Source organism: Podarcis bocagei, assembly GCF_964188305.1.
Source record: "Podarcis bocagei genome assembly, chromosome: 18".
NCBI classification, from domain to species: Eukaryota; Metazoa; Chordata; class Lepidosauria; order Squamata; family Lacertidae; genus Podarcis; species Podarcis bocagei.
The window spans coordinates 4,652,908-4,672,771 of record NC_138144.1 but is presented as its reverse complement, the minus strand read 5'-3'; the positions used below and the strand labels follow the sequence as shown (position 1 = coordinate 4,672,771).

General features: G+C 49.0%; 1 protein-coding gene across 2 annotated transcripts in view; it reads right to left on the bottom strand.

Annotated features, from left to right (window-relative positions):
• The window catches only part of FBN3 (fibrillin 3), a 163,610-nt gene extending 144,083 nt beyond the window's left edge, over positions 1-19,527 (bottom strand). For both annotated transcript variants that reach the window (XM_081177548.1, XM_081177550.1), the window contains exons 1-2: positions 19,447-19,527; positions 4,114-4,382 (exon numbers count right to left, since the gene is read on the bottom strand). In XM_081177548.1, the coding sequence (XP_081033674.1) occupies positions 4,114-4,289 (176 nt within the window). In that variant the 5' untranslated portion in view covers positions 4,290-4,382; positions 19,447-19,527. The remainder of the gene's footprint in view (positions 1-4,113; positions 4,383-19,446) is intronic.
• Positions 19,528-19,864: the final 337 nt, after the last annotated feature.

The window sequence follows — 19,864 nt, the reverse complement described above, 5'->3', positions numbered from 1 at the left end:
TTTCACTGGTTCTGAATTCAATCAGATTTTCCTGTTTGTGTTAGCTGCCCAATAGATCAAACAAAATTTCGTGGTGCAACACCTATGGTTCTGGTGTGCTGGAGACCACAGATGCAAAAACACACCTCTTTGTATTTCTGCAATTTGGTGATGGCCAATAGTTTCTCCGCTGACAACATGTGATGGGCAGACTGATGCAGCTAAATTGTTCTGAGATACAGTGGTGCCTTGGTTCTCAAATGCCTTGGTTCTCAAACGCCGAAAACCCAGAAGTAAACCCAGTTTTAAAACATTTTTCAGAAGCCGAATGTCCAAAGCGGCTGCAGGCTATTGTTTCTGCACCAATCAGAAGCCGCGCCTCGGTTTCCAAACATTTCGGAAGTCAAACGGACTTCCGGAACGGATTAAGTTTGGTGCTTTTGTTTTTGCTCTTTATTTTGCGTTTTTTTGTTTTTGAGGCTTCTTCGGTTCATTTGTTTTTGTGACTGTGTGGAACCCAATTCAGCTACTGCATGATTGATTGATTGATTGATTGATCGATCGATCGTGTGACTGCGGAAATGGATAAATGCCCCCCATCCAAACAGTGACTCTCATCAGTGCAGGTAAGATTTTTTTTTAAAAAAAATTTATCATCTATGATACGGTCTTATTTATTTTATAGTACAGTACATTGATTATTTCCTGCCAACCTAGCAGTTCGAAAGCACGTCAAAAGTGCAAGTAGATAAATAGGTACCGCTTTAGCGGGAAGGTAAACGGCGTTTCCGTGCGCTGCTCTGGTTTGCCAGAAGCGGCTTAGTTCTGCTGGCCACATGACCCGGAAGCTGTACGCCGGCTCCCTCGGCCAGTAAAGCGAGATGAGCGCCGCAACCCCAGAGTTGGCCACGACTGGACCTAATGGTCAGGGGTCCCTTTACCTTTGCCTTACATTGATTATTGCTTTCATTTAATGGATCAATGGTCTTGTTTGATAGTAAAATTCATGTTAAACTGCTGTTTGGGGGCTTGTTTTTAAAAAATTGGAACAGATTAATCCGTTTTGCATTGCTTTCTATCGGAAAGCGCACCTTGGCTTTGGAATGATTTGGTTATGGAACGGACTTCCAGTACTGTTTGAGAACCGAGGTCCCACTGTGTTTTGCAGGGAGCAATCCGTAAATGCGACAGAATGCAGGGAGAACGAAACACCCGAGGCAGGAAATTCTCAAGCAAACCAATTTAAGTGCATTTGGGGGAAGAAGAGAGCAGATCACACGACGCCTCGCCAGCTGCAGTGCCAAATGGAAGGAAAAACAGCCACCTTTTGTTGCAAAGGATGAGCCACCCACGACCCTGTCTGTCAAGTTTATTAATGGATTCTGATGCCTCCATCTAACAGCTGGTTTTCCTTTAATGCTTTTAACGCACTCTGCCCAGCTTTCTCAGCCAAGGGGCAATTCTATGATTCCACGAATGCTTAAAATACAGTGGTGCCCCGCAAGACGAATGCCTCGTAAGACGGAAAACTCGCTAGACGAAAGAGTTTTCCGTTTTGGAGGTGCTTCGCAAAACGAATTTCCTATGGGCTTGCTTCGCAAGACGACAATGTCTTGCGAGTTCCTGCTGGTTTTTTTCCTCCCCCCCTTTTTCTAAGCCACTTATCAGCTGATCCGATCAGCAGATAAGCCGCTAAAAGCCGCTAATAGCGCTAATCCGCTAATCCGTCAATGGGCTTGCTTCGCAAGATGAAAAAACCGCTAGACGAAGAGAATCACAGAACGGATTCTTTTCGTCTTGCGAGGCACCACTGTAATAAGAATAATAATTTATTATTTATACCCCACCCATCTGGCTGGGCTTCCCCAGCGACTCTAGGTGGCTTCCAAAATTTTTTTGAGATACTGTAATACATCAAACATTAAAAGCTTCCCTAAACAGGGCTGCCTTCAGATGTCTTCTAAAAGTCTGGTAGTTGTTGTTCTCTTTGACATCTGGTGGGAGGGCGTTCCACAGGGCGGGTGCCACCACCGAGAAGGCCCTCTGCCTGGTTCCCTGTAACTTGGCTTCTCGCAGGGAGGGAACCGCCAGAAGGCCCTCGGAGCTGGATCTCAGTGTCTGGGCTGAACGAGGGGGGTGGAGATACTCCTTCAGGGATACTGGACCGAGGCCGTTTAGGGCTTTCAAGGTCAGCACCAACTTTGAATTGTGCTTGGAAACGTACTGGGAGTCAGTGTAGGTCTTTCAAGACCGGTGTTATGTGGTCTCGGCGGCCGCTCCCAGTCCCCAGTCTAGCTCCCGCGTTCTGGATTAGTTGTAGTTTCCGGGTCACCTTCAAAGGTAGCCCCACGTAGAGTGCATTGCAGTACTCCAAGCGGGAGATAACCAGAGCATGCACCACTCTGGTGAGACAGTCTGAGGGCAGGTAGGGTCTCATCCTGCATACCAGATGGGAATGGTAGACAGCCACCCTGGACACAGAATTGACCTGTGCCTCCATGGACAGCTGTGAGTCCAAAATGACTCCCAGGCTGCGCACCTGGTCCTTCAGGGGCACAGTTACCCCATTCAGGACCAGGGAGTCCCCCACACCTGCCTGCCTCCTTTCCCCCCAAAACAGTACTTCTGTCTTGTCAGGATTCAACCTCAATCTGTTAGCCGCCATCCATCCATAAAACATATTCAGTCATGATGCACTGGGCAAGAGATCTGGAATATAATATTCGGATGGCAGACTGGGAAACGCACCGAGCACCCACAAATTTGGGTGCCACAGCTATGGCACCCATAGCCCTGGGCCCCCACAGTCATGGCAGAGCCAGGTTGACGCTCCTGTCCTCAGCGCCATGCCCGATCTACAAAACCTACTTGTTTCTTTGAAGACCGTGACGTAATGATTTCTGTTCCCCACTGAAATTGGAAGCTGCCCTCCTATATCCTGGTCGCGAGCGGTGTGAAAAAGTGCATTTGTCCGCTTTAAACAAGGGTCAGCAAACTTTTTCAGCAGGGGGCCGGTCCACTGTCCCTCAGACCTTGTGCGGGGGCCAGACTATATAGTCATACCTCGGGTTACAGCTGCTTCAGGTTGCGTTTTTTTGGGTTGCGGAACGCCAAAACACAGAAGTACTGGAAGAGGTTACTTCTGGGTCTCGGCGCTCGCGCGTGTGCAGAGGCACTAAATCGCACTTCGCACATGCACAGAAGCGCTGAATCGCAACCCGCGCATGCGCAGACGTGGTTTGTGGACACTGCGGGTTGCAAACGTGCATCATGTTCGCAACCCGAGCATCCACTGTATTTTGAAAAATAATAATAATGAACGAATTCCTATGCCCCACAAATAACCCAGAGATGCATTTTAAATCAAAGCATACCGTATTTTTCACTCTATAGGACGCACCTTGTTTTAGAGGGGGAGAACAAGAAAAAAATTCCCCCCTCTCTGCTCAGCGCCCCTTCAGCGAAGCGGCAGGAGAAACTGAGCCCCTTCCATTTCTCCTCCCGCTTCGCTGAAGGGTAGCTGTGCAGCTCTCCCTCTCTGCTGAATCCAGGAGAGTCTTGCTCTCCCGGCTTCAGCAAAGGAACCCGAAGCCTTTGGAGCGCAGCGCGAGGTCCCGCTGCGCTACAAAGGCTTCAGGCGGCTATCCCTAAAGCCAGGAGAGTCTTGCTCTCTTGGCTTCAGCAAAAGGAACCCAAAGCCTTCAGGTTCCTTTTGCTGAAGCCAGGAGAGCGAGAGGGGTCGGTGCGCACTGACCCCTCTCGCTCTCCAGGCTTCAGCGAAAGCAACGCGCAGCCAAGGAGCGCGGAGGGAGCGCTCCCAATGCGCTTCGGAGGCTTCACGTTGCTATCGCTGAAGCCAAGGAGCCTGCATTCGCTCCATAGGACGCACACACATTTCCCCTTAATTTTTGGAGGGGGGAAAGTGCGTCCTATAGAGCGAAAAATACGGTACGTTCTACTCATGTCAAAACACCAGGCATGCCCCACAAATAACCCAGAGATGCATTTAAAACCAAAGGACTCATTCTACTCATGGAAAAACATGCTGATTCCCGGACCATCTGCGGGCCGGATTTAGAAGGCGATTGGGTCGGATCCGGCCCCCGGGCCTTAGTTTGCCTACCCATGGCTTACCCTCTCAAAGTGTCGTGGCCTCTTCGCCTCACTCGGCTGGGGGGCTGCTTGCTCTCGTAGCTGCTTGCAAATCTGTCGGGCTGGAGGTCTCCATCATGCTGTCCGCTGGCGAACTCTTGGTAGAAGGCGAGGGACGTGCACCCCAGGAGGAAGCGGGTCACCCACAGGGGTCCCATAATGGGTGCAAGGAATCAAGCCACCAACACCTTGGGTCCAGCGGGAGGGTCTCTGCAGCTAAACAGCAGGAAATCGGAGCTTCCTTTTCTGAGCTGGAAGGGAAAAGAAATCAGATAAGGTCCCAAACTTCTTGAGGGCTTCATGGTCCATGATTTCTTTATACAGTGGTACCTCGGGTTACATACACTTCAGGTCACATACGCTTCAGGTTACAGACTCCACTAACCCAGAAATAGTACCTCAGGTTAAGAACTTTGCTTCAGGATGAGCACAGAAATCGTGCTCCGGCGGCGTGGCAGCAGCAGGAGGCCCCATTAGCTAAAGTGGTGCTTCAGGTTAAGAACAGTTTCAGGTTGAGAACAGACCTCCGGAACGAATCAAGTACTTAACCCGAGGTAACACTGTATTTGCGTTCTCTTTGCAGTTGGACAGCTCTTACAAAATCATAACCACATTTGGCTTGATGGTTCCAAAAATTGAGTTCTGTTCCGAGGAGACCCACTCAAATTACTGCACTTAAAGCAGTAGTATATATATATTTAGTGGGACGCAGGTGGCTCTGTGGGTTAAACCACAGAGCCTAGGACTTGCCGGTCAGAAGGTCAGTGGTTCGAATCCCCGCAACGATGGGCTGAGCTCCCGTTGCTCGGTCCCTGCTCCTGCCCACCTAGCAGTTCTAAAGCACATCAAAGTGCAAGTAGATAAATAGGTACCGCTCCGGCAGGAAGGTAAACAGCGTTTCCGTGCGCTGCTCTGGTTCGCCAGAAGCGGCTTAGTCATGCTGGCCACATGACCTGGAAGCTGTACGCCGGCTCCCTCGGCCAGTAAAGTAAGATGAGAGCCGCAACCCCAGAGTCGGCCACGACTGGACCTAATGGTCCTAGGCTCAGTGGTTTAACCCACAGTGCTATCCGCGTCCTTTAAAGTAGCCCTGCAGTGCTTTAAATATGTGGTGTTGTTGTGGCCTTTGTCTTATCTAAATAACTGGCTTTGCTTTGGAAGTGGAGCTCATAGAAGAGGAATCCACCCCTCTTGCATATATATATATATTCCAACTCTTGTACAATGCATGTATTTCCCTCTCGGCAGTTCCTTAATCACGCACATCTGCGCATCGATAAACACACGGCGGAAAAGAGAGAGGAATGTTGACGTGAATCAATATACAATTCGGTTCTGTGTTGATAAAATCGCTGGCAAAAACATGCAATGCATGGTTCACACAATGGATGGTTCATTATGGTTTAATAAACCACGGTTTAGGTCACTGGCGGACGAAGGGGGCGGGGGAGCAGTTTGCCTCGGGTGCCATCCAGGGGGTGCCATCGCAGCAGCCCCCACCCGCTGGGACATTCGGCGCTCGCCGCGCACACCCCAGGATGCGCGCCATGCACCCACGGGTGGTGCGCATTTCCACCTGAGACGTGTAATAATAATAATAATAATTTATTATTTATATCCCGCGCATCTGGCTGGGTTTCCCCAGCTACTCTGGGCGGCTTCCAACCACATATTAAAAACAATACAGTGGTACCTCGGGTTACATACGCTTCAGGTTGCATACGCTACAGGTTACAGACTCCGCTAACCCAGAAATATTACCTCAGGTTAAGAACTTTGCTTCAGGATGAGAACAGAAATCGTGCTCCGGTGGCGTGGCAGCAGCAGGAGGCCCCATTACCTAAGGTGGTGCTTCAGGTTAAGAACAGCTTCAGGTTAAGAACGGACCTCCGGAACGAATTAAGTACTTAACCCGAGGTACCACTGTACAGTGTCAGACATTAAAAACTTCCCTAAACCGGGCCGCCTTCAGTTGTCTTTTGAAAGTAAAATAGTTGTTTATTGCCTTGACATCTGGCGGGAGGGTGTTCCACAGGGCTGGCGCCACCACCAAGAAGGCCCTCTGTCTGGTTCCCTGTAACCTGACTTCTCGCAGGGAGGGAAATGCCAGAAGGCCCTCGATGCTGGATCTCAGTGTCTGGGCTGGACGATGGGGGTGGAGATGCTCCTTCAGGGATAATGAGCCATTTAGGGCTTTCAAGGTCAGCACCAACACTTTGAATTGTGAACAATGCCCATTTACACCACAAAGAACTCATAACCCACCTGCTCTCAGCTGCCAGAAACACCATAACCAGACACTGGAGAGACCTGTCAGGAGTAAGCATGGAGCAATGGTACCAAATAGTATGGGAAACAGCCCTACTAGAAAAATTAACTAATAAACTGAAACTGACACGGGGACAAACGGAAGAAGACGCCTTCACCCCGGTATGGCTCCCCTTTATCACATACACAGCCCAACAGGACAATGACAATAATCCACCAACAGCATACAAATCAATATGGCTAACCTGATCCAAAACACCCACCCACCTCACTCACACACGAAAACAAAGACCACCACAGCCAACCACAACTGAACAACCACACTCTAGGCCAACCCCAACCTCTCTCACCACCAAAGGAACACAAGTGAACAACACAAGCAACGCTGACACCAAACTCTACATGCATTAAACATAATAGAAACACCGCCACCCGACCCCACCCCCATCCATCTTCCCTCTCTCCACCCCCCCTTTCTTTTTTATTTTCTTCTCCCCCTAATGCCTCAACAAATGAAACAGATTTGTAAAAATGTTACATGAAAGAAAGAAAAAAATATGAGGCACTACACTTCTGTAAAACAAGAAAATCATTAAATATATATATATATATATATATATGCAGGTTTTGGTGTCTTCGGGTGTCTTCCCGTGTAAGAGTTGGGGTGTCTAGGCGACGTTTCGACGAGGTCTCACTCGTCATCTTCAGGCTGGTGCTTTCGGCTTCTTGTTACTGGAACAGAGCAGGATCTCAGTGTTTGAGTTCCTATAAATACTGTTGAGGGGGTGTGGTGTATAGCCTCCAACGTTCTGGGCAGAGAGGAAGTTCCCAGGTTAGTGTGCCTTTTCTTCTTTTGTTCATTAATTACTTGAGGGATATCTTGAGAGATTTCTTGAGTGATATTCTGAGTACCATTTAGGAGGGTCATTAGGTGTGAATTAGTTGCTAAAGCTTTCGTGTCTTGACCTCTTGAGCTTGTGAAGAGTTTTTCTGAGAAGATGGCTGTACTGCACTTAGTTGTGCTCTGGCTTGGCTTCGTGTATAGGGGCGAGCTGTGGTTTTGTGCCCTGTGCCCACAGCTCGCCCCTATACACGAAGCCAAGCCAGAGCACAACTAAGTGCAGTACAGCCATCTTCTCAGAAAAACTCTTCACAAGCTCAAGAGGTCAAGACACGAAAGCTTTAGCAACTAATTCACACCTAATGACCCTCCTAAATGGTACTCAGAATATCACTCAAGAAATCACTCAAGATATCCCTCAAGTAATTAATGAACAAAAGAAGAAAAGGCACACTAACCTGGGAACTTCCTCTCTGCCCAGAACGTTGGAGGCTATACACCACACCCCCTCAACAGTATTTATAGGAACTCAAACACTGAGATCCTGCTCTGTTCCAGTAACAAGAAGCCGAAAGCACCAGCCTGAAGATGACGAGTGAGACCTCGTCGAAACGTCGCCTAGACACCCCAACTCTTACACGGGAAGACACCCGAAGACACCAAAACCTGCATTCCTGTACCCGTGAAAATCTACGAAAGCAAATATATATATATATATATATATATATATATATATATATATATATATATATATATATATATATATATATATATATATATATATATTTGCTTTCGTATATTTTGTTTCGTATATATATATATATATATATATATATACACACACACACCACTTTGAATTGTGCTCAGAAACGTACTGGGAGCCAATGTAGGTCTTTCAGGACCTGGATGTATGCCACTCCCGGTGCTGGAGGAGGTAGCTTTGCCACTGGTTTACGGCACGGGTTTTCAACCGTTGAGCAGTGGCAGCCTGGGGTGCCTTGAAGGATGGTCAGGCAACACTGGCCTCCATCTCTCTTTCCTTCACTCCCTCCTCTGATGCCCTCTCGCATCTCTGCCTCCCAAAGGCTTACATGACTGTCTGTTGCAGCAGCCCTGGTTACAAGTTCCGCAGGTGAATGGATTGCCGAAGAATGGATGCTTTTGAATTCTGGTGCTGGAGGAGACTCTTGAGAGTCCCATGGACTGCAAGAAGATCAAACCTCTCCATTCTGAAGGAAATCAGCCCTGAGTGCTCACTGGAAGGACAGATCCTGAAGCTGAGGCTCCAAGACTTTGGCCACCTCATGAGAAGAGAAGACTCCCTGGAAAAGACCCTGATGTTGGGAAAGATGGAGGGCGCAAGGAGAAGGGGACAACGGAGGACGAGATGGTTGGACAGTGTTCTCAAAGCTACCAGCATGAGTCTGACCAAACTGCGGGAGGCAGTGGAAGACAGGAGGGCCTGGCATGCTCTGGTCCAGGGGGGTCACAAAGAGGCGGACACAACTAAACGACTCAACAACAACAACTAGGGTTGTAACAAGATGGTTTTGGGGTGTGGTGTTTTGCCAGAGTGCGGGAGCATATACAGTGGTACCTCGGGTTAAGTACTTAATTCGTTCCAGAGGTCCGTCCTTAACCTGAAACTGTTCTTAACCTGAAGACCACTTTAGCTAATGGGGCCTCCCGCTGCTGCCGCGCCACTGGAGCACAATTTCTGTTCTCATCCTGAAGCAAAGTTCTTAACCTGAAGCACTATTTCTGGGTTAGCGGAGTCTGTAACCTGAAGCGTATGTAACCTGAAGCGTCTGTAACCCGAGGTACCACTGTATACACACCAGCCCAACGCCGCACAAAGGGGTCTCATTGCAATCAGAAAAAGAGTCATAGACGAGTTGGAAGGGACCCCGGGGTCATCTAGTCCAACCCGCTGCACATAGGAGCACATCAATGCGCATGACTGCACATCAGCCATGTGGAAGGGGAAAGAAGCAAAGGAACAGAAGCCTGTGGCAAACAGCCCACACCCTGATTGTCAGATTAACTTTTGACATTGAAATCAGGTGGTGCAAGAGAGAGCCATGTTCAGGGGGAAAGACCCTAACTAGGGAATTTTGCAAATCTGCCAGTTTCGGTTTCGTTCTGTTTCTCATTCACCCAGCCTTAAATTCAGTTTAGATTTCTACATCTCTACATTAGGAAAAGGGACCCCTGACCATTAGGTCCAGTCGTGGCCGACTCTGGGGTTGTGGCACTTATCTCACTTTACTGGTCGAGGGAGCCGGTGTCCAGCTTCTGGGTCATGTGGCCAGCATGACTAAGCCGCTTCTGGCAAACCAGAGCAGCGCACGGAAACGCCGTTTACCTTCCTGCCGGAGCGGTACCTATTTATCTCCTTGCACTATTTATCTCCTAGGCTCTGTGGTTTAACCCACAGCGCCACCCGCGTCCCTTAAAGTGACCTTTTAGTGCTTTAAATATGTGGTGTTGCTGTGGCCTTTGTCTTATCTAAATAACTGGTTTTGCACCAACACTTTGAATTGTGCTCGGAAACGTACTGGGAGCCAATGCAGATCTCCCAGAACCAGTGTTATGTGGTCCCGGCGGCCGCTCCCTGTCACCAGTCTAGCTGCTGCATTCTGGATTAATTGCAGTTTCCTGGTCACCTTCAAAGGTAGCCCCATGTAGAGCGAGTTGCAGTAGGGGCTACATGGACAAATACTTCGAGCTGCTCTAAAGCAACTCCCTATGTTTAAGCACCAGTGTTTTCTGGTCATATGGCCCAACCCCTTCTGAGCTTACATTCCAGCTGGAAGGCGCTTTGTTATTCCACCTGAAGACCACCCAACGAGTTTACAACCTGGATGGCATCCGAAACAAAGGCGTCTCAAGCCCCTTAGAGTCTTCGCCTGCAATTCTATGCATGGCGAGATGGCCGAGAAACTCAATTCAGATTGCAATTACAAGCAAACAGACTATAATTTGCACTCTCCGCAACAATGCACAAACATTGCTAGCCTTCGACAATTCGCAGTTTCCTGAATTTTGCAATGCACATCTCCAGTCAAGTAAATGTGTACAGCTATGCTTAGAAATGCTCCTACTTGTATTCATAACCTTATTGCAACAATGCACTATAACCAGGAGAAATTTCTTTGCAAAAGCGTGCATTTTCAGTAGCAATGTTGCTAGAGGGGTGCTGGGTTTTTATGAGGACTTTTAAAAAAGAAGTTTGCAGACTGATGTGGAAAAAAGGAAGAAGCAAAATTAAAGGAGGGTTGCCACATTTCAAAAAAAAGGGAAAATCTGGACACAAAAGTCTAGATTTCCAACACGGGTTGCCATACGTCCGGATTTTCCTGGACATTCCAGTGATTTCCACCCAGAGACTGTTTCTGACTGCCATATTCTGGCTGTGTCCAGTGGCGTAGCGTGGGGGGGTGCAGGGGGGCCGGGTGCACCGGGCGCAACATCTGGGGGTTAGGGTTAGGGTGCGCAAATCCACGGGTTAGGGGGCGCAAATTACTTGCCTTGCCCCGGGTGCTGACAACCCACGCTACGCCACTGGCTGTGTCCAAGAAAATCCGAATGTAGGACAGCTCTAACTTAAAGTGTGGAGAAATGAGAAACAGAGAAAATCAGAAATTGAGAGATTCGCCCATTCCTCCCTGGGAGGAAGCCCCAGTTAAAAAGCAGTGGTTGTATAGTTACTCCATCTCCTCGTTTCAGGGGTTGCAAAACTCCCTACCTGCCAACATTTCTCTAATGAAAATAGGGACGTCCTAAGGAAAACACAGGTGGTGCTGTGGGTTAAACCACAGAGCCTAGGACTTGCCAATCAGAAAGTTGGCTGTTCAAATCCCCGCAATGACGGAGTGAGCTCCCGTTGCTCGATCCCTGCTCCTGACAACCTAGCAGTTCGAAAGCACGTCAAAGTGCAAGTAGATCAATAGGTACCACTCCGGAGGGAAGGTAAACGGCATTTCCGTGTGCAGCTCTGGTTCGCCAGAAGCGGCTTAGTCCTGCTGGCCACATGACCCGGAAGCTGTACGCCGGCTCCCTCGGCCAGTAAAGCGAGATGAGCGCCGCAACCCCAGAGTCGGTCACGACTGGACCTAATGGTCAGGGGTCCCTTTTACCTTTAAGGAAAAGCAGGGCACTCCAATCAGAAACCAGGTCAGCTTCTGTAAATCCAAGACTGTCCCTGGAAAATAGGGATACTTGGAGGGTCTGTATCTAGTCCACCCGCTTGCCAGGCAGGGATCTCAGTTAAAGCATCCCTGATAACCGAAGAAGGCAGCAATGGATCCAAACTACAAGAAAGAAGATTCCCCCTAAACATTAGGAAGACCTTCCTGACAGTAAGAGCTGTTCGACAGTGGAATTTGCTGCCAAGGAGTGTGGTGGAGTCTCCTACTTTGGAGGTCTTTAAGCAGAGGCTTGACAACCATATGTCAGGAGTGCTCTGATGGTGTTTCCTGCTTGGCAGGGGGTTGGACTCGATGGCCCTTGTGGTCTCTTCCAACTCTAGGATTCTATGATACTATGATTCTATGTGCTCTCTCGGAAAGTGATGGACTCTCCTTCCTCAGAGGTTCTCTCTCTCTCTCTCTCTCTCTCTCTCTCTCTCTCTCTCATAAATTGATCTCATCAGGAGCTCTAAGTCACATATCATCATTTAGCTCTGTTGGTCGAGCGTGAGGCTCTTAGGCTCATGGGTCTGAGCATCACCTTGGGCAAAAAACGCCAGCATTGCAGAGGTCAGACTAGATGACTCACGAGGTCCCTTCCGACTCTACAATTCTACAATTCTTCATATAAAGTGGTACCTTGGGTTAAGAACTTAATTCGTTCCGAGGGCTAAATGTTAAGTATTAAAATGAGGTTTAGAAGTTTAAAATTGGTTAATTAAGATGAATTAAGTAAAATGTTAATAAGGGATAATTTGGGGATAAGAACTTGCTGAGTTAATTATTGGAATTGGGATGCAAGAAGGGGAGGTGGGGGAAGTCTGGGAAAGTGGTTAAGAAATTAAGGATTTAAAATTATACTTGTTATTTGTGTGTTGTGTCGGTTTGTAGTTGTTTATGTTTTTGTGTTTGTCTAAAAAAAATCTGAAAACCTTAATAAAAAATTTATTTTTTAAAAAAAGAACTTAATTCGTTCCGGAGGTCCGTTCTTAACCTGAGACTGTTCTTAACCTGAGGTACCACTTTAGCTCATGGGGCCTCCTGCTGCTGCCGCACAATTTCTGTTCTCATCCTGAAGCAAAGTTCTTAACCCGAAGTACTATTTCTGGGTTAATGGAGTCTCTAATCTGAAGCGTCGGCAACCTGAAGCGTCTGTAACCTGAGGTACCACTATATATAGTTTTCTGCCCTGTGCTACTGGAAGATCAAAAGTCTCTCTCTTTCTCTCTCTTAAATGGTCAGGTAAAAGGTAAAGGACCCCTGGATGGTTCAGTCCAGTCATCTCACTTTCAGGCCGAGGGAGCCAGCGTTTGTCCACAGACAGCTTTCCGGGTTGTTTGGCCAGCAGGACTAAACCATTTCTGGCGCAACAGAACACTGTGACGGAAACCAAAGTGCATGGAAACGCTGTTTACCTTCCCTCCAGAGTGGTACCTATTTATCTACTTGCCCTGGCGTGCTTTCGAACTGCTGGGTTTGCAGAAGCTGGGACAGAGCAACGGGAGCTCATCCCGTTGCGGGGATTTGAACCGCCAACCTTCCGACCGGCAAGCCCAAGAGGCTCAGGGGTTTAGACCACAGCGCCACCCGCATCCCCCTCTTAAATGGATCTCATCAGGCGCTCTCAGTCACGTGGGACCACTATCACAGTCAAACGCATTTTTGAGAAGCTCTGGTTATCTGCTCAAGACATGCCTGTCCGTTCCCTCTTCCCAATTTGGGCAACCGTAGTAAACATCTCCACTACTCTTCCCCGGTTTATCTTGCTGTGGAATCCCTTTGAGCTCAAGACGCGCCTCTCTGAATTGGGATTAACGTGACAGGGAGCATGGAAGAGTGCATTTAAGAAGAAAGGAAACGAAAAATGAATGGCCATTCCACTCAATCATCGTAGCTCTGGCTAGGAAATCTGAGAGGGGCTTAGCTCCCAGACCTCAGCGAGACAGAGACCCCGACAGAGATGGTGTGAGGCATGGGGAAGTCGCTTCCCTGTGAAGGCAGAACAGCACAGATCTGACCTGGGGGGTGCCGATCAGGATAACCTCCTCAGCTGATTTCAGATTGGCTCGCTTTCACGGAGGACCTTAAGGTCCATAAATAGCAACACCCTAGAGGTCCCAGTTCCCAGTAGTGATGTATGGAAGTGAGAGCTGGACCATAAAGAAGGCTGGTCGCCGAAGAATGGATGCTTTTGAATTCTGGTGCTGGAGGAGACTCTTGAGAGTCCCATGGACTGCAAGAAGATCAAACCTCTCCATTCTGAAGGAAATCAGCCCTGAGTGCTCACTGGAAGGACAGATCCTGAAGCTGAGGCTCCAAGACTTTGGCCACCTCATGAGAAGAGAAGACTCCCTGGAAAAGACCCTGATGTTGGGGAAGATGGAGGGCACAAGGAGAATGGGACGACAGAGGACGAGATGGTGGGACAGTGTTCTCGAAGCTACCAGCATGAGTTTGACCAAACCGCGGGAGGCAGTGGAAGACAGGAGGACCTGGCGTGCTCTGGTCCAGGGGGTCACGAAGAGTCGGACACGACTAAATGACTAAACAACAACAACAACAGTGGTCCCGGGCCCTAAGGAAGTCAGATTAGCCTCAACCAGAGGCAGGGCCTTCTCAACACTGGCTCCCACCTGGTGGAACGCTCTGTCTCATGAGACCAGGGCCCTGCAGGATCTGATTTCTTTCCACAGGGCCTGTAAGAGTTGTTCCGCCTGGCCTTTGGCTTGGAGTCAATTTGATCCCCTCTCCCTCTTTCTTTTTTCCTTTTTCCTTCTGTGATGGAACTCCTACTTGGGGACTTCCCTGGCTTTTTTCTGGCCCACATAGGACCAGTCTGGATAGTTAGCCTTGGTGAAGACTTGACATTTTCATCCCCAAAAAGGTACTTGAGTTTCTGCTGAAATGAGGCTGCATTTTAATGTTGTATTTTAATCTTGATTTTTAAGTTGTACAGTGGTACTTCGGGTTACAGACGCTTCAGGTTACATACGCTTCAGGTTACAGACTCCGCTAACCCAGAAATAGTACCTCGGGTTAAGAACTTTGCTTCAGGATGAGAACAGAAATCGTGCTCCGGCGGAGCGGCAGCAGCGGGAGGCCCCATTAGCTAAAATGGTGCTTCAGGTTAACAACAGTTTCAGGTTTAGAATGGACCTCCGGAATGAATTAAGTACCTAACCCAAGGTACCACTGTATTTCAATCAATTGTTTTATATCTGGTGTTAGCCGCCCTGAGCCCAGTCTTGGTTGGGGAGGGCGGGGTATAAATAAAATTTATTGTTGTTGTTGTTGTTGTTGTTGTTATTATTATTATTATTATTATTATTATTATTATTATTATTAAACTGGGAAGGGTAGCTGATGCCACAGAAGACAGAATCAGAATTCAAGGTGACCTTCAAGAGCGACAAATGTCAGAGTCTACACTTAAACAGAAAAAACCCAGCTGCATAGATATAAAATTGGTGACACCTGGCATTCTAGCAGTACCTGTTTAAAGGATCTGGGGGCCTTGATGGACCATGACGTTAACATGAGTCCACAGTGTGATGCAGCAGCAAAAAAACCCTAATGTTATTCTAGGGGGCATCAACATAAGCCTAGGGTCCAGATCAAGGGAAGTCATAGTCCCGCTCTATTCTGCCTTGGTCAGGCCACACCTGGAATACTGTGTCCAATTCTGGGCACCACAATTTAAGAAGGATGTTGACAAGCTGGAAGGTGGGCAGAGGAGGGAGACCGAGATGATCAAGGGTCTGGAAGCCAAGCCTGATGAGGAACGGTTGAAGGAGCTGGGAATGTTTAGCCTGGAAAAGAGGAGATATGAGAGCCATCTTCAAGTATCTGCCACATGGAAGATGGAGCAAGCGTGTTTCCTCCTGGTCTGGAGGGGAGGACTCGAACCCGTAGCTTCAAGTTACATGGAAGAAGATTCCAGGAAGAACTTTCTGATGGCAAGAGCTGTTAAACAGTGGAACGGACATCCTCGGAAGATGGTGGAAGATGGAGGTTTATGCTTTGCAGGTTGTACTAAATGAGACATGTAAAGGTAAAGATAAAGGGACCCCTGACCATTAGGTCCAGTCGTGGCCGACTCTGGGGTTGCGGTGCTCATCTCACTTTATTGGACGAGGGAGCCGGCGTACAGCTTCCGGGTCATGTGGCCAGCAGGACTAAGCCGCTTCTGGCGAACCAGAGCAGCGCACCGAAACGCCGTTTACCTTCCCACCGGAGCGGTACCTATTGATCTACTTGCACTTTGATGTGCTTTCGAACTGCTAGGTTGGATGGAGCAGGGACCAAGCAACGGGAGCTCGCCCCGTCATTGCGGGGATTCGAACCACCGACCTTCTGATCAGCAAGTCCTAGGCTCTGTGGTTTAACCCACGGCGCCACCCGCCTTGTACTAGAGACCAATTGGGGTCTCTCCTAAGCCGAGAGAGAGAGAGAGAAAGATTAGTCAGCCTCAGTGTGGTATAGACAGCCCAGTGGCTTGACTCTGTACCCATGGACGAAGGTAGTCTTCTTTGTTTGTTTGCAATGATAAAACAGACTATAGTTTCTCTTGCAAACAAAAAAAAAGTACGTTTTTTCATCACAACAACCTTGTGAGCTTGGCTTCATTCTGCAGGGTGGTCGCTTTTCCCAAACTGAGAATTTTCCGGACATTTCCCCAAGCCGTTAATTTTTCCAGCGGAGGGGGGAGGAATCAATGTCATAATTAACAAAGAATGGGTTCCAACTGCACAAACAATCATACACAAAGCCTTTTATCCCCCTCCCCGTAGCTTTTAGCTTTGTTTACAAAATGCAAGTAAAGTAAACATGGTAAATTAGATGGCTCTCTAGGGCATCAGAAAATGTCTAGGTGCAAGTTGAATTTTTTCCGACGCTAATTGCCCAGACAAAAAACTAATTCAGCTTTTTTAGGGGGGAGAGAAGCCATATTACAGGGCAGATTAGATTCCTTTGAGAGCCAGACTCAGCCAAGATCACCTAGCGAAGGGATCTTCATACCTACATGAAGATTTGAACCGAGGCCCTGGCCTACTGCCCTAACGACTGTCTGAGACAGTGCATAGTAATCCGAGTACCGTATTTTTTGCTCTATAAGCCTCACTTTTTCCCTCCTAAAAAGCAAGGGGAAATGTGTGTGCGTCTTATGGAGCGAATGCAGGCTGCGCAGCTATCCCAGAAGCCAGAACAGCAAGAGGGATTGCTGCTTTCACTGCGCAGCGATCCCTCTTGCTGTTCTGGCTTCTGAGATTCAGAATATATTTTTTTTCTTGTTTTCCTCCTCCAAAAACTAGGTCTTGTCTTCTGGTGCGTCTTATAGAGCGAAAAACACGGTAAATCCAAAATTGCTCAAGGAAGTGAGCCAAAGACTATGCTAAAGGAAGGTGAAAGGATGGGATCGCCTTTGCCAAGACAAAGGTCACGTGGTCCCCCCAAAAAGCTGGTTATATTGTTTACGTATTGCTGCCACTGCAGCCAGAATTCTGTACGCACAGAAATGGGAAGTAGTTGCAATGAAAGAGGACTTTAAAATGATTGGACTACAGTGGTACCTTGGAAGTCAAACAGAATCCGCTTCGGAATTCCATTCGACTTCCAAAATGTTCGGAAACCAAGGCACGGCTTCCGATTGGCTGCAGGAGGCAGAGCTGGTGATGAGCCCAACCAGAAGGCAACGGAGGAAGGTGAACGATACTAGAAGACATCTGAAGGCAGCCCTGTTTAGGGAAGCTTTAAATGTTTGATGGATTACTGTATTTAAATATTTTGTTGGAAGCCGCCCAGAGTGGCTGGGGAAGCCCAGCCAGATTGGGGGGGGGGGTTATAAATTGTTGTTGTTGTTGTTGTTGTTATGTCATGTTAGTATTTTATCAGGCTGCATGCTCATGGAACAGATCATCTGGGAGTGACCTAAGATTCTAGTCCAGGGGTCAGCAAACTTTTTTCAGCAGGGGGCCGGTCCACTGTCCCTCAGGCTTTGTGGGGGGCCAGACTATTTTTTTTTTGGAGGGGGGGAATGAATGAATTCCTATGCCCCACAAATAACCCAGAGATGCGTTTTAAATAAAAGCACACATTCCACTCATGTATAAACACCAGGCAGGCCCCACAAATAACCCAGAGATGCATTTTAAATAAAAGGACACATCCTACTCATGTGAAAACACACTGATTCCCGGATCGTCCGTGGGCCGGATCTGGCCCCCAGGCCTTAGTTTGCCTACCTATGTTCCAGTCCTCATGAGTGATTCAGAAGCTGTCTTAGACCGAGTCAGATTGTTGGTCCTGGTGGCTGCATTCTAGAGATGCTGTGATGAAAATCAATACCTCCTCAGTCACACACACACACACACACACACACACACACACACACACACACACACTGGGCTATGCCCCTCTTCCAGTTTGATCCGCAAGGGTACTCCACGCATGGGAGCCTCGTCATGTGAGAATCTCCCTACACCCTGGACATGTGGGACGGTTGGCGGGCAGAGCAGGAGCGCAGGAATGTCCTCGGAGCTCCTTTCTTCCCCCACAAACTTTGCTCCTGATGTGCAACCCATCAGAAGCAGGGAACCCCCACCATCCTCATCAAACCCCCAACCTCTCCTCTCCGCCCCCCCCAACTCACCAAGAACGCGCCCCCGAAACAAAACTAGTCGATGTCGCAAACCATAGAAGGCAACGCCTCGGTCCTCCCCAATAAAACATTTCAGGGTGCTGGGACCCCCAAAGTTAGTGGGCATTGCCGTTCCAATGGTGTGCGTGCACCATATCATGCAGGGCGGGGCTTAATTGCCCCCCGAAAAAAATATTTTATTCAAGTTGCAAACAGAACAGTTCCCGCATATACAACTCCCAGGGAACCGGGGATGGTGTCACTCATTTTGCAAACCTCTCCCAGCAGCACCGAGGGGGGGGGAGGGTAGGCATGCCAGAGGCTCTCGGAGCAACATGTGAGAAAGCTTAACCCACCCCCCCTCCTAAAAATTAGCAGGGGGAGGAAGCGTGAAGAGGAACAAAGAGACCCCTCTGGATCTCCCTTGCCCAGCTATGCGCTGCGTTTGTCTGCTCCAGGGCTCGGGGGGTGGCGCGCGATCCGGGGCCACCACGGGGAATGGGGGTGTGGGTGCGGCACCCCCAGAGCGATCTAAGGTAGGCAGGGCATGCAGCAACTCCACGCAAGCGAGCAACACAACCACACACGCGCGCCGGCACAAGAGGTCCCCGCGCAATGAATGGGAGCCGTGCGCCAGGGCGCACGACGCGCATCCAGATGGACTTGCACGGGGGAAGCCGCGGTTGTGTCCCGCCACATCCCCATTCGAAATCTCAGCTTAGGTCTCTGCGATCACGCCCGGAAGAGAGAGAACCGAATCTAACCTCCTTGTCAATGGTGCGGGGAGGGAGAGGACGGGAGAGAGGCTGGCTGGCTTTAAAAAAAAATAAAATTATTTTTTTTTGAAAGCAGACAGACTCACTCCTGCGATCCGGGACAAGAAGACGGAAAAATCCTGCCGCGAGCGCGAGGTTTCTTTTTTTGGTGTCCGTGGGAAACTCTTTCCTAGCCCCCTTAGAAAGTTTTGAGTAGTTGGGGGGGGGTGAGAGAATGGGGCTTTCTTGTCATTCCCAAAAGCACCCCAACTCATCCCCCAAAAGTGGAGAGAACGGGGGTGGGAGCACTTGGGTTGCTAGCCTCCTCCTGGGTGGGATCGGGGAAGAAAGACCATGGGCTAAGGAATGTCAGAAGTGAACAAAGAAAACGGGGGGGGGGGTGGCAGAGAGAAGGGAGAGGGGCGACAAAGGACGGCGCAGCAAAGAGCTGCGAAGGAAAACCCACACGCACCATTTGCAAAAGTCACTGGAATAGTTTTCCTGGCGGGTGTCCGTCCCGTCCCCCCTCCGCCGCCAACAAGCCCCCCCCCCTAACCCAAAACCATTGCAATAATCTGGAGCGATGTTTTAAACAAAAAGAATAGATAGAAGTTTTACAGATACCTTCTGGGTCCTAGAATTCCAAAGATGAGCCGTGGATTTCTTTGTTTAAGTTCTGAGCCGGGCAGGAGGGGGGGGAGAAAGGGGGGGAAATCGCAGCCTTTTTGGAGAAAAGGAGGAGAGAGACCTCCAAATGGGGCAGGGGGGAGGTCCTTGCAGCTTGAGAAGGGGTGCTGGGTGGGGAGGAGGGAGAAGAGGAGGGGGCAGAGAGGGAGGAAGGCTGCATTCTTCAGCCAAAAGTTTTTAACTTCAAGGCTTGGTTGAAGGCAGTCGGGGGGGGGCATAAGGTGGAGGGGTTTAGCCACTGGTGGTGGGCTTTCAAAAGCAGGGACTGCCATCTCCCTAATGTCTCCTTGGCACCCTGGTTCTGTTGGGCCTGGAGACCCCCGGACAGACGCCTGCCTCCTTCCCTCCTTCACCC